The 12,331-nt window shown below is 54.0% G+C and overlaps 1 protein-coding gene across 2 annotated transcripts in view; it reads right to left on the reverse strand.

Annotated features, from left to right (window-relative positions):
- The window catches only part of Col17a1 (collagen, type XVII, alpha 1), a 45,702-nt gene that overhangs the window by 5,643 nt on the left and 27,728 nt on the right, over nucleotides 1–12,331 (reverse strand). For both annotated transcript variants that reach the window (NM_007732.2, NM_001290825.1), the window contains exons 26-43: nucleotides 11,820–11,873; nucleotides 11,549–11,584; nucleotides 11,038–11,073; nucleotides 10,353–10,415; nucleotides 9,114–9,149; nucleotides 8,800–8,871; nucleotides 8,008–8,034; nucleotides 7,242–7,277; nucleotides 5,480–5,515; nucleotides 5,102–5,182; nucleotides 4,200–4,235; nucleotides 3,208–3,285; nucleotides 2,186–2,239; nucleotides 2,030–2,071; nucleotides 1,798–1,851; nucleotides 1,366–1,425; nucleotides 607–657; nucleotides 141–263 (exon numbers count right to left, since the gene is read on the reverse strand). In NM_007732.2, coding sequence (NP_031758.2) covers nucleotides 141–263; nucleotides 607–657; nucleotides 1,366–1,425; nucleotides 1,798–1,851; nucleotides 2,030–2,071; nucleotides 2,186–2,239; nucleotides 3,208–3,285; nucleotides 4,200–4,235; nucleotides 5,102–5,182; nucleotides 5,480–5,515; nucleotides 7,242–7,277; nucleotides 8,008–8,034; nucleotides 8,800–8,871; nucleotides 9,114–9,149; nucleotides 10,353–10,415; nucleotides 11,038–11,073; nucleotides 11,549–11,584; nucleotides 11,820–11,873 — 975 coding nt within the window. The remainder of the gene's footprint in view (nucleotides 1–140; nucleotides 264–606; nucleotides 658–1,365; nucleotides 1,426–1,797; nucleotides 1,852–2,029; nucleotides 2,072–2,185; nucleotides 2,240–3,207; nucleotides 3,286–4,199; nucleotides 4,236–5,101; nucleotides 5,183–5,479; nucleotides 5,516–7,241; nucleotides 7,278–8,007; nucleotides 8,035–8,799; nucleotides 8,872–9,113; nucleotides 9,150–10,352; nucleotides 10,416–11,037; nucleotides 11,074–11,548; nucleotides 11,585–11,819; nucleotides 11,874–12,331) is intronic.

The following is a 12,331-nucleotide window of genomic DNA, read 5'->3' on the forward strand; positions in this document are numbered from 1 at the left end:
CCACAGCACCTGAGCCTAAGGCCCGTGCTGTCCATGAGGCCTGCAGGCCAGGCTTCATGGGTGGAAGCCTTCACATAGATGACCACGCCAACCCTCCTTTTCCATCTCCTGTCCATGGTGTGGGGTGGCGAAGCACTTACTTTGCATGTATTCAGCGATGTAGTGCTGGATATCCTGGCCGGAGCTGCTGAGGGAGCCCGGAGGCCCAGGGGGCCCTGGAGGGCCAGGGGGGCCCTGCATGTACAGAGTGCTTGATGACGCCCCTGAGGGAAGAGAAGGCATCCTGACTCGGCTCCTTCACTCTCGGAAGAGTGAAGCCCAGGGCTTTGTGTCCCCGCCTGCTCAGAGGAACTAGGACAGTGGCTAGCAGAAGGGGCACATCTGCAAGGGGGCGGAGCTGGGTGCTGGCCCAGGCCAGCTGTCTTCCTGACCCTCCTTTCCTTCAGCACTCTGCTCCCCACCTCAGCCACTCTCCTCTTGGCCCCGGAGCTCCCGGGCCTGCTCCAGTCCCTTCTTTGGTCCCCAAGCACAATCCGCTGACATTGGATTTGCCATCAAGTTCCCTCCGAGGATGGGAGAGGAACTCTGTTCTTCTTCAATTCTTACCATGAGAAAGACCACCAGAGATGCCAGGAGTACCTGGGACACCAGGATCACCTGCAATCCAAATTGAGAAACCCTGTGTTGTGGGTGCTTCCTTCTCCGGGCAGCTCCCAAGCGAAGTTCAGCACCCTTAGTGGGTGCAGTCATTCCATGCCTACACAGTCTTGCTTGCAAAGATACCTATCTCTCTGTGGAGGCTTCTTAAGATCCAGAATTGCTGGGCCTGCATCCCTCTTTGAGCAGACACACACACACACACACACACACACACACACACACACACACACACACACACACACACATATACACACTGCCCTGAGGCTTATACGTACTTAGCTATCCACGGTCTACTTGTGTGGACCAAATGCATGAGCTCAGGGTTCTTGCGGGGGGGTGGGGGTGGGGGTGGGGGGTGGTCAGCTCTCGCTACCTCACCCCCTACCCCAGGTTATGTTTGATGTATCCTGATGTCCTTGGAGCCAGGGGGTACTGTGATTTCCACTGGCCACTGAGAGAGGGCATGGGGGCTCCAGAACCCAGGGCCTCTCATTCCACACAGTCAATCAGGTGGACACTGTTGACAGTCCCTGACCACCCTGCCTCTCTCCTGCTCCTACCCCATGCTGAGCTGCTTGTGGGCTGTGGTAGGAGGATCAAGAAGTGCTCCTGCCTGACCTGCCTCCTCCACATTCTTTGGCCACTAGGCAGATGAGCAGAGGACACAACACACTGGCTTCGGGCGCCCCAAGTCACTGCTCTTACCTTGGTCTCCCTTGGGACCTGGGGGGCCGGGTGGACCTGGAGGGCCAGTGAAGAAGGTTTCTGCAAGGAAGGAAACGGTGGGGGTGTGGATGACGGGCTGTTTCTGAGGAAACGGCAGCTAGCACAGAACCTGGCACAGAACCTGGCAGATGCTCAGCCGGATATCCGCTATGCATGGATCTGTAAGGATGTGTGTGCAGGTGTCTGCATGGTCAGAGGGCTGGGTGTGTAAATGAATGGAAAGGTAGGTGACTATGCAGATGATGGATGGGTGGGTGTGTTAAAGGGTGGATGGATCTTCCACAGGGGACCAGCTCTGGCTTCCAGAGGTTACTTCCAGAGGGCAGAGCTGGCTCTCTTTCTTCCAGCCAGGTTGGTCAGTGCAGTTGGGTTGAAGTAGGAATAGGTGTGATTGGATACCCCCAATGTTACCTGAGTCAGTCAGGAAGGATCCTGGTGGCCCGGGTGGGCCTGGTACGCCTTCCCCTAGGGAAAAGAAGCCAGGATTCAGTCATACCAGCAGGTGAGACAAGAGCCTCACCAGGGGACGAGTCAGGAATGCTCTTCCTGAGAGCCATCCCAGAAGCCCCTGGGCTCTGGGCATCCTTGCCTCCCACCTCCCCTGTCCTTATCCCCTCCTATGGGCAAGGAGTTCGGCCCTCACCTGGTGGACCTCTGGGTCCTGGCGGGCCTGGGATGGAAGGCCCTGCAGAAGGAAGAGGAAATGCCAGCCTTAAGGGGCTGATTGACACCCGAGGGCTGAGCTTCCTCATGGCATACCTTGTGACTCCCCAGCTTCCAAAGATCAGTGAGTTCTTACCTGGTGGCCCTCGTGGGCCAGGTGGGCCAGGGGGACCTCGTAAGTCAACACCTTCTGTAGAGAGAAGCAAATAGAAACAGAGAAGGCTGAGGCCACGCTCTTCACCATGTTTCGAGCCTTTGACCAGGATGGCTAGTCTCTGGGCTGCAGCCCACGTCCCGTCTGCACAACACCCCCTAGGTCCCCATCTGCTGAGATGCCCCCATTCTGAAGCATAGAAGGGCTGACAACTGACAGTATGGGTGTGAGGAGTGACAGGTAAGAATTTAGACTTCTGTGCCAGTAGGCCAGAGTTCAATTCCTACTTCTGCATATCTAGCTGGCAACTTTAAGCAACTTATTCACCCTCTCTCAATCTGTTTCTTCCACCATACACCAGGGTCACTGAGACCCACACCCTAGGGATGCTGAGATAGCTCAGACCCAGCAAGATGCCACCAAACGCTGAACCCCTAATGTGCTGGCTTCAAACCACTGGGGTTCGCTGCATCTTTGCTGCTTGACAGCCCAGGTGGGAGGCCCAGCTGTGGTCCCCCTTGGACCCTTGGTGGACAGGAGGTCACAAGAGTCAGACTTCCTGTGACGGAGAGTCCAAGGACACCCATCCTTGCTTCCCCAGTTAGGTTTGCTTGACTCCTGCCAGTCACACTCACTCCCAACACCTGATCTGACCCAGGTCCTACTGGAAGGCCACGGCCTGCCAGCTGTCATATTCTTGTGACTGTGCCTCTCACACCAGACATTCTCTGCTGTTCTAACCAGCTCCCACTGCAGAGCAGAGAACATGGCCATTCTGACGTGACACTTTGCAGTGACTCACTGGTACAGCTGCTTGGCGCCCTGCCAACAGTGTCATCCCCAGCGACACCTGCCATTCCCTCCCCAGCGACACCTGCCAACAGTGTCATCCCCAGCGACACCTGCCATTCCCTCCCCAGCGACACCTGCCATTCCCTCCCCAGCGACACCTGACAACAGTGTCATCCCCAGCGACACCTGCCCTGGACTGTGCCTGCACTCACGGGCAGAGAGGACCTCAGAGATGGAGCTGCCACTGCTTAGGAATGAGTCACCAGCAAGTCCTGGCTCCCCTCGTGGGCCTGTGGGGAGGACACAGGGTTAGCACGCACACTGCTTCAGTGGAGTTCTGTGGGGCAGGGGCAGATTCAAGGAGGGTGTGGCAAGGAAGGGAGAGACCTAGAGGAGAGAGGCTGCATTCCAGCTGTAGGAGGAAAGACAGACAAATAAGGGGGAAGAAAGCCAGGGCAACAATGGCTGCTACTTCTTCTTCTTTTTTTTTTTAATTAGGTATTTTCTTCATTTACATTTTCAATGCTATCCCAAAAGTCCCCCATACCCTCCCCCTCACTCCCCTACCCACCCACTCCCAGTTCTTGGCCCTGGCGTTCCCCTGTACTGAGGCATATAAAGTTTGCAAGACTAATGGGCCTCTCTTTCCAATGATGGCCGACTAGGCCATCTTCTGATACATATGCAGCTAGAGACATGAGATCTGGGGGTACTGGTTAGTTCATATTGTTGTTCCACCTATAGGGTTGCAGACCCCTTTAGCTCCTTGGGTGCTTTCTCTAGCTCCTCCATTGGGGACCCTGTGATCCATCCAATAGTTGACTGTGAGCATGGCTGCTACTTCTGTTATCTTGATACTTGGACAAATCACTGGACAGTACTGTTATAATCAGAGTCTGGTCATCTGAAGCCCAAGGTCTATGAAAATGGTCTGCTTAACCTTGACCAGAACCTTGACCAGAACTCCTCAGTCTTCCTGTCCTGAGGAGCCCTGACCCTCTCAGAAATATGGGAGAGATGAGAGCAGGTAAAGGCTCTACAGGGCCTGTGGTGAGGAGAGGCCTGTTGTGGAGACAAGAGGCCCTGCCATTCCACCCCCCCCTTTATCTATCATTCAGGGACTTAAACCCCACCCCCACTGCACCCCCATCCCACCCCAGCCTCCCCCAGCCCACAGCCTGTGGTTATACAGGGTGATGCATACCTTGTTGTCCTGGGAGACCAGCAGGGCCAGCTGGACCTGCAAACAGTTATAGAAAAAGCTAAATCACAGCCCCTCCCCCAAAGCTGAGAAAAGGGCAGGTACCTGGGGACACAGGAAGTCTCCCAGAGCAGATTAGCAACCAGAGGCCAGTCCTGTAAAGCTGACAGGAAGGGGAGCCTGAGGTGGGGCACATCTTTACTGCTTGGGGACATCTAGGTCACTTAAATATCCACTGCTCACTGGAGCATGCCTGCATAGGAACAGGGCACACTTGCCTTGGGTATAAATCCTGTTCTTAATTTGAATACAAATATTTTAAATAATTAAAACATAAAACAAGATAACAGGCATCTTGGAAAAATGGGGGTGGGGGGTAGGAATCACAATTCTTTAATATTTTGCTTTATTTTAGTTCAGCAGTGTTTTGGGGGTTTGCTTACATTTGTAAGAAGGCAGCTGTACCCACAGAACTCACACACACCCCTGATGGTGGTGCTCTAGCCTCCCCAGAGCTTTGCTACACAGTTCTGCAACCATGGCGGTACATCCATGAGCCTCACTGAGCACCAGCATTCGGGCTGCCCCAGATAAATCTGTCGTACTATTTCTCTAAGAAACAAAGAGCTCAGGAACCTTCATCAACTGCTCCGGTTCTGGAGACGGAAAGGTCTGGATGGAAACCCTCCCCTGCCCTTTGTCGGCTGTGTGACCTTAGGGGAGTAATTTACCCACTCTGGGTCTCGGTGTCTCAGCAAATGCTGAGTGTAGCATCAGACTCCTCCCTTATAAGTCTCCTCTCCGTAGTCCCTGCCCTCAGTGTCAGGATTTGAACAGATGTGCCTAGAATCTGTTGTCTCCACAGCCTGCTGCTGACTGGGGGCAGAGCAAGAGAACAGACTGACCTGGCGTCCCTGGAGGTCCTGGGGGACCCATGGCACCAGGAGGTCCGGGAGGTCCGGGCACAGTGATTGTTGATGATCCCTCTGGAAACAGAAGAAATATGGGACACATGTCACCTTCAGAGGTGCCAAGACCCCAGTAGGCTGCAGGCCATGCCAGGACCCCAGTAGGCTGTAGGCCAGCAAGACAGGAACCTCTCCTTCTCATCTCTCCAACATCCTAACTTCCCTGGGCTGACTACAGGCCAAGGAGCCACAACATGGTGGTCTGGGCTCACCTGCATCCCTCCCTAAGCACCCGCCACCCGCTGACATTGAGGCAGATGGCCCACATGGGACAGGCAAATAGAACTCAGGGACGTACCCTCCTGGGCTGCCTACCTGAAGTCATGACTCTGCCGGGAGCGCCGGGTTCGCCTGGGGAGGACAAAGGGAGTGGGCAAGAGGATTAACCAGTGGCTTGATGAATCATTTTCAGAGCCTCTGGTTGCACCGAGGGCCACCTGTGGTCCTCTTGCCCTCAAGCTAATGGGATTGTAGTAATGAAGGGAGCCTATGCTACACTGAGTGTTTATCTCTCAACTTAGACCCAGGGCCAGAGCTTTGGTCGTCTCTCAGAGAAGGGGTCTCCTGGGAGGCTGTGGAGGAATGTGCCCTTCCACGAGGCCAGAATGGGGGCCAACCTGAGTCTCGTTCTCAGCCCCGCCCCATCTTTTCTTCCTGTAATGGCCATAGTCGGAGAAATTATCTGAAGATCAAAGGATAAATAAAAGTCACGATCCCATGGGTGAATTCCCTGTGTACCGTTGGTCTTGAGGGACAAGAAAGGATGTGTGAGTGAAGGGCTTCCAGCAAGAGGATGCAGGACTCATGGGTCTCTGTACATATCCACCACTCCAGCACCTCTTGACTAACAATCCATGGCTGGATGGGCTTGGGGCTGGCAAAGGACTAGAGAGGGCATGAATTCTGGAGCTGGGAGCCAGGCTCGCTGAGAGAGCCTGCCTGGCACACTTCAGCTTTACTCCTAGAACTAACCAGAGACGCTCCTTTGACCAAAGCCCTTCCCTGGACGCTAAGGTGTGTGAACAATGATGGTAAGCCCCACAGGGAAGGGTGGCTTTGGTTTCCTCTCAGGGAGAGCAAAAGGGTGCGCTTTGCTCACGTTCCCCCAGCCAGGGCTCAAGGCCAAGGCAGGAGACTGCTCGGAGAGAGTACACTCTAACAATCGACAACCTGCGTCTGAAGTGCAGCTCCTTCAGGAGAGCCTGCAGCCCCCAAGGAATACTCTATGGTCTCCCCTAACCCTATGAGGCCTTACGGAAGCCACCAGAGGTCCACTGGCCTGGGAAGTAGGAACTCGGCTGCCATATTTTACAGCTGTGCTCATTTATCCGCAAAGATCTTTGTGGCTCAGCCGCTCATTAGAAATAATAGTTTTTCAAACCTTTTCTTTCTAGGGTCCCACTTGGGGATGTTTGTGATGAAGAGTGCCAAGGCTCAGGAAAGTGAGGACACAGGACGGAAAAGAGTGTGTGTGACCCTGAGCACCCAGCATTCCTAGGTTTGCCCAGGGCTGGGGTCTGATGGGCAGGACTGAACTAGAGTGTTACTCTGAGCCTGTGTGGCATTGCATTGCCCCAGCCAGACACCCTATAGTCCTTTGACTTGTCCCCTGGTGGGGTTAAGGCACCTCTTCCTTCCTATAGACACCTCTTTCTGCGTCTCTGCTGTCCTCAGTCACACCTGGGACAGGGTGGGGGAATCAGGGTGGCTCTGGTCTCAGTAGACCTTGGCGTCAGGAGTATTTTAGAGGCATTTAAAAGTCAAATAGGCTTAGAAAGCTTGGGAGCAAGCAAGCTTCCTTTCCTATCTTCCTGCCACAAGGACCTGGGGACATGAAAATAAGCCTCAGGGTTCAGCCTGGAACAAGTGGGCCTGAGGACTCAGGCCTCGGCACTCCCTCCTCTCAGCCTTCCTTTGGAACCACTAGATGCCACTGTTGGTCCAGGCTCTGGTCAGAGCAGACCTTCCTGCCTGTCAACCCCTCCCGGCTGTAAAAATGGCTGGTGAGAAGAAAAAGAAAAAGAAAAAGAAAAAGAAAAAGAAAAAGAAAAAAAGCTCCTTGGGAGAAATCACATACCTTTAGTCCCTGGTCGGCCAGGGCTACCAGGAAGTCCTGATGTGATTAAACACAAGTCAGTCAGGATGATTAAGGCCCCGCAGCTCTGGATGTCTGCCCTCCCTCTCTCCCCTCTGGCAGTAACCAGCCAGCACTCTGCCACTCAGTGTGGCCACACGGGCTGCCTGACAGAAGCAGCAGGATCCACTCAGGCCCTGCCTGAAGTCACCTGGAGTGGGCACAGAGCTCTCCCCCAGAAGCCTGTCTGTCTGTCTGTCTGTGAGACATGGAGGCCCAGCAGGGTTGGGTTGAGGTAGACAGAGGCTCTGGAGGATCCCTGTCACTCTGGGTTACAAGGCTGTCACTGTCCCTCTCCCTGTTGACTGCTGTGTCCAGAGTTAGCAGCACGTGTTGGCCTTTGCAGAGCTTGGTATGACTCTCTTTGTCTGACTAGAGAGAGTGAGGGGCTGGATGTGCGTGCATGGTAGAGATTTCTTAAGAGAATTCCTAGCCAGCAGTATCCTTCCTGAGTGTTCCTGCACCAGAGACAGAGCACGGAGCAAACCGGATCTGGCATCACTGATATCAGAATGTCACCTACATGGTCTGTGCAGGGTTCACCCCCCACCACCCTTATGGTCCTTATTAGCACTCACTGTGACAGAACCCGAGTCTGTTTTACTGGAGATGGGAAAGGGAAGGACAGGCTTGTGTAACTAGAGAGACACTGGCTATAGCGCCTGTCCTGTCCTGGCAGGAGATGGCATCCGGGGACTGCATGACTCACCCTGAGGTCCCTGGGGTCCTGTGAGACCTGCAGAAAAGAAGACATAGGACCAAGAGTTGAAGGGTTAAGGACTGCTCCAAGGAGCCACAACACAACATAACATAACACAACACTACACAACACAACACAACACAACACAACCTTGCCCCCAGAGCCGGTGGGCGTGGCAGTGAAGGGCTCAGAGGTTAGGGCCCAGAGTCCTCCATCTCTGGGCAGAGAGCCATTCTGTGAGCTTTGTTGTGAAATGAACAGATGTTCCATTGCACACACACACCCACATATACACATGAGGTCAAATGCTGCCATCGCTCCTCCATTACACTGCACCTAGCTCCAGCCAAGGAGTCGGGGTTCCTGGGTGAATGGACACCGTATCTGGTTTTGACTTACTCTTCCCACAGACCTAAGAATCCTGCTCTTGTTTGGCCCTCGGTGGAGATGCTAGCAAGGCCTCTCCTCTCTGGTCGATAGGTACTGGTGAAGGCCTGGGTACAGCCCCAGGAGAGGAGACAGGCAAGACACTGAACTTGAGTTCAAGTCTACAGTATTAAGAGCACTCATGCCCTTCAACTCCTTGCTTATTTTCATCTGCTACTTCTTCTTTTCAAAATGTCAACTTGTGGTTAGAGTTCTGCCTTGAGCTGCTTGCTGAGGGTAACAGGGTAAGGCTCATACACACACAGTGTAGCATCTGAGCACCTACCCACCACACCCCCAGTGTGCATACACACGGGAACATCCCAGAGTTGCATGCACACAGAGGACAGTGGCATCCCTTTCCTGTCTCATTACCTGGCTTTCCTGGGTCTCCAGCGGGTCCTGGGGGGCCCCGGGTTCCAGGCATCCCTGTCAAGCCTTGTTCACCTGCGGAGAGCATGAAATATGGGAATGGCTCTCCCCTGGGAAAGTGCAGCTGAGCCCCTGGGGTTTCCTCAGCGGCTTGCTGGCAGATAGGCAGGCGGGAGGAAGCACGGTGACCAAGACTGCTGCATGCCCCTTTATCATTAGGATGGAGGGCTCAGGCATGCATGTGGGGGCAGAGGAAGGCCAGGGAGGGGCAGGCAAGGGCAGCCGGTGACCATGAAGACCACAGCGTGGTGACTAACCTCTGGAACCTTGCTGTCCATCAGCGCCAGCCGGACCTGGGAAAGAAGACAAGTGAAGTCTGTTCAGTGCTCCCTCCTGCCCCAGTTCAGTGCTCCCTCCTGCCCCAGTTCAGTGCTCCCTCCTGCCCCAGTTCAGTGCTCCCTCCTGCCCCAGTTCAGTGCTCCCAGTAGCTCCTGCCCCAGTAGGCTTGGAGCACGTGGTCTCCCAGGCAGGCGCTCATACAGCAGTCCCCATGGCCGCCAACCTCAGGAGCCTCGCCTTTGTGATACGCCCCAACACAGGCTCCTCGCAGCTTCTCCTAAGGCGCATGCATTTCCCTCCTGGGAATGGTCCAGGACACCCTGTCCCCAGTGCACTATGAGAACAGTGTCTGCCTCATTCACCTGAGGACCTGGAGGTGAAGGTCCTTCAGGTCCCTGTCACCTCTCCCCTAACCATATTCCTAACCTCCTTCCAACGTGGATTAGCCACACCAGTGGCACCTCTGCATGATTAAACACTTTCTGAGGTTTTTTTGTTTTTTGTTTTTGTTTTGTTTTTGGTTTTTTTCAAGACAGGGTTTCTCTGTATAGCTTTGGCTGTCCTGGAACTCACTTTGTAGACCAGGCTGGCCTCGAATTAAACTCAGAAATCCGCCCGCCTTTGCCTCCCGAGTGCTGGAATTAAAGGCATGAGCCACCATGCCCGGCACTTTCTGAGTTTTAAGGAACACCTGAAATGCCCTTTCTTCTTTCTGTCTTCCAGGCTGAAAACCATCTCTTCTTAGGTTGTATCCTCGCTCTCTGTGACTCCCGTGGCCCCTGTCACCACTCACAAGCTTTGTTGTAACTTGCAGGGATGAAGTAACGCACAACCTAGTAGCTTACGGTCCTGCATACAGTATGCTCTTACTAATGCTTAGTCAGTGAATGGTAGTGAAAGGGTCACATCCCCATTGTGGTGGCTTGAGCATCTATGGGACTCTAAGCTGAGGCCAGGCTCCCTGGAGCTTCTCCGTCTGGATATAGGCACCTCAGTGATGGCTAGTCAAAGGGTGGTGTCCTGAATCTGGCTTTGAAGCTGTCCCTGAGGTGGACTACTGGGGATTCCATGGAACCTCAAACCTTGCAAGTTCTCGGTGAGCAGGAAGTAGTCAGGGAAGAAGGACAATGCCTGCTCCAGAACAATGAGACATTCCCAGAAACCTGCAGCTAGAGAGCCTCTGGGGAGATACTCAGCTCAGACTGTGGGACACTTACCCATTGCGCCTTTGGCTCCGGGTTCACCCACAGCTCCAGGCAAACCTCGAATGCCAGGCTCCCCTGCAAAGAACAAAGGACCAGTTGCTGGAGGCTAAAAGGTAAGTGTGCCTCCACACTGGTAGTGTGAATGTGCCTGCTTCCTCCTGCTTCCTCTTCCCCCAGAGGAGCTGAGAGGGACAACTTCCCTCTGCTTTGCCACCAAGGCCAGGAACACCTATCAACTCGGGCCCCATAGGCAGCAGGTTCAGACTGCTCCAGCAGCCACGGCTGATCTGAGGGTGGCATGTATGAGTCTGGTTTCTTTGGAAGGAGCATGCTACCCTTCGTGGTCAAAGCACCATTACTTCCAACCCCCTTTAACCCATGCAGTTGGCAGGGTGTGAGCAGCAGAGAGGCCGGGTGGGTAGTATGTACTTTATGCTGCTTTGGGTTCCCCCAAAGGATCAAAGACACTCTAGCCTCTGCGCCAAACAGACACGGTCTGCTGCTAAATGTGCATTTAGACGCGTGCTTAACCTCCACCCCTGATATATTTAATTTTGTCAGAGGTTTTCTTAGATTGGAAGTACTTTGAGGGTTCTGAGACAGAAATTCTGCCTCATCCTTCTGTATCTGTCCCACTTCTGGTGATTGCTAAGTCCTAGAAGGTCATGAATGAGTTAAATTCCTGGGTAGCACTGACCTGTGAGGCCTCTGGGTCCCTTCTCACCCTGGTCACCTAAAAGAAACATGGGGTATGGGGTGCAGGGAAAAACCATCAATTATGGGCAAGGAAAGCAATGTCCCTTCATGACACAGAGCCATGCAACAGGATGCTGGAGTGTTAGTTCATTGATGATGCCGGAGGAGCCGGTCCACTCATGATCCGCCCGCCACCTGATTCCCCTACAACCTCTGCTGTGGTGAGGCACACGGAGGACCAGACCAGAGGGCAGACATCTCAGAATGTGCCTCTCAGCACTGTGAGGACCACTCAGCAATGCATATGTGAGCTGGGTACTTTGTTTCCCTTCTTAGTGCCTCAGTTTCCCTCTCTGAGAAGCTGGGGAAGAGTGAACCCTCAGCCCCCTCTCAGCCCCAGGGCACAGGAGCCAGAGCCATGTGTGCTCTTGGACCCTGCACACAGGTTGTGTTTGGGCGCCAGCAGCAGAACAGACCACAACGAAGGCTGAGCAGCCGCGGGAACTGTATACCTTTGGGTCCTGGTGGTCCCATGAGTCCTTTGTCACCTGAAAGAGAGACAGGCACCTTAGTGTAGAAAGCCCTGTAGGGGATGGCCAAGAAGAGCCAGTGTCTGTCTCTGAGGACAACTTCCCACCCCATACTGGTTTCACCTCCCCACCTTGCACTTGGTGGCTTGTGGTCTTGTCCGTCGGACCCTCTCTGAACCCTGAGTCCTTGATCCTTCTTGAATGAGAGGCCTCCACAGAATGCTTTCTATTTCCTACACCTCCCCTAGCTTACCTTTGACACCAGGAAGTCCCACGTCACCTCGGAGCCCTTGGGGACCCACAGCACCTGACCAACAAAAGAAGACATTTAGGTGAGTGTCCCATCATCGGAACCAGGCAGCACACGTACACATAGATGCACATACACCTTGAAACGGAAGTCAGAGACTGCTCCCCCTAATCACTCCCTCATCTCCCCAGGCTCCTGCTGGCCCACACTGGTCCCTGCCTGTCACCAGGCTCAGGCATTAGAATACCCCAAAGGATGCTGACAGAGACATTGGCTGTAGCTCAAGCTCTCAGGGTAACAGGATGGGTTATTTGGCCCATATGGGACAAGACAGAGGTAGGATGGGAGCTCCCTGTTGGTGAAGCTGTTGGGAGGTCTTGGACCTGACCCGAGTCCCGCAGTGATTTGGACAGGACCCACTAAGACGCATAAACTCAGCCACGGGCTACATTGTTGACTTCCGTTTTGTATGTCCAGGAAGTTTTCATACAATCACTTCTTTTGCTTTCAAAATG

The sequence above is a fragment of the Mus musculus genome, chromosome 19, assembly GCF_000001635.26.
Source record: "Mus musculus strain C57BL/6J chromosome 19, GRCm38.p6 C57BL/6J".
Taxonomy (NCBI): Eukaryota; Metazoa; Chordata; class Mammalia; order Rodentia; family Muridae; genus Mus; species Mus musculus.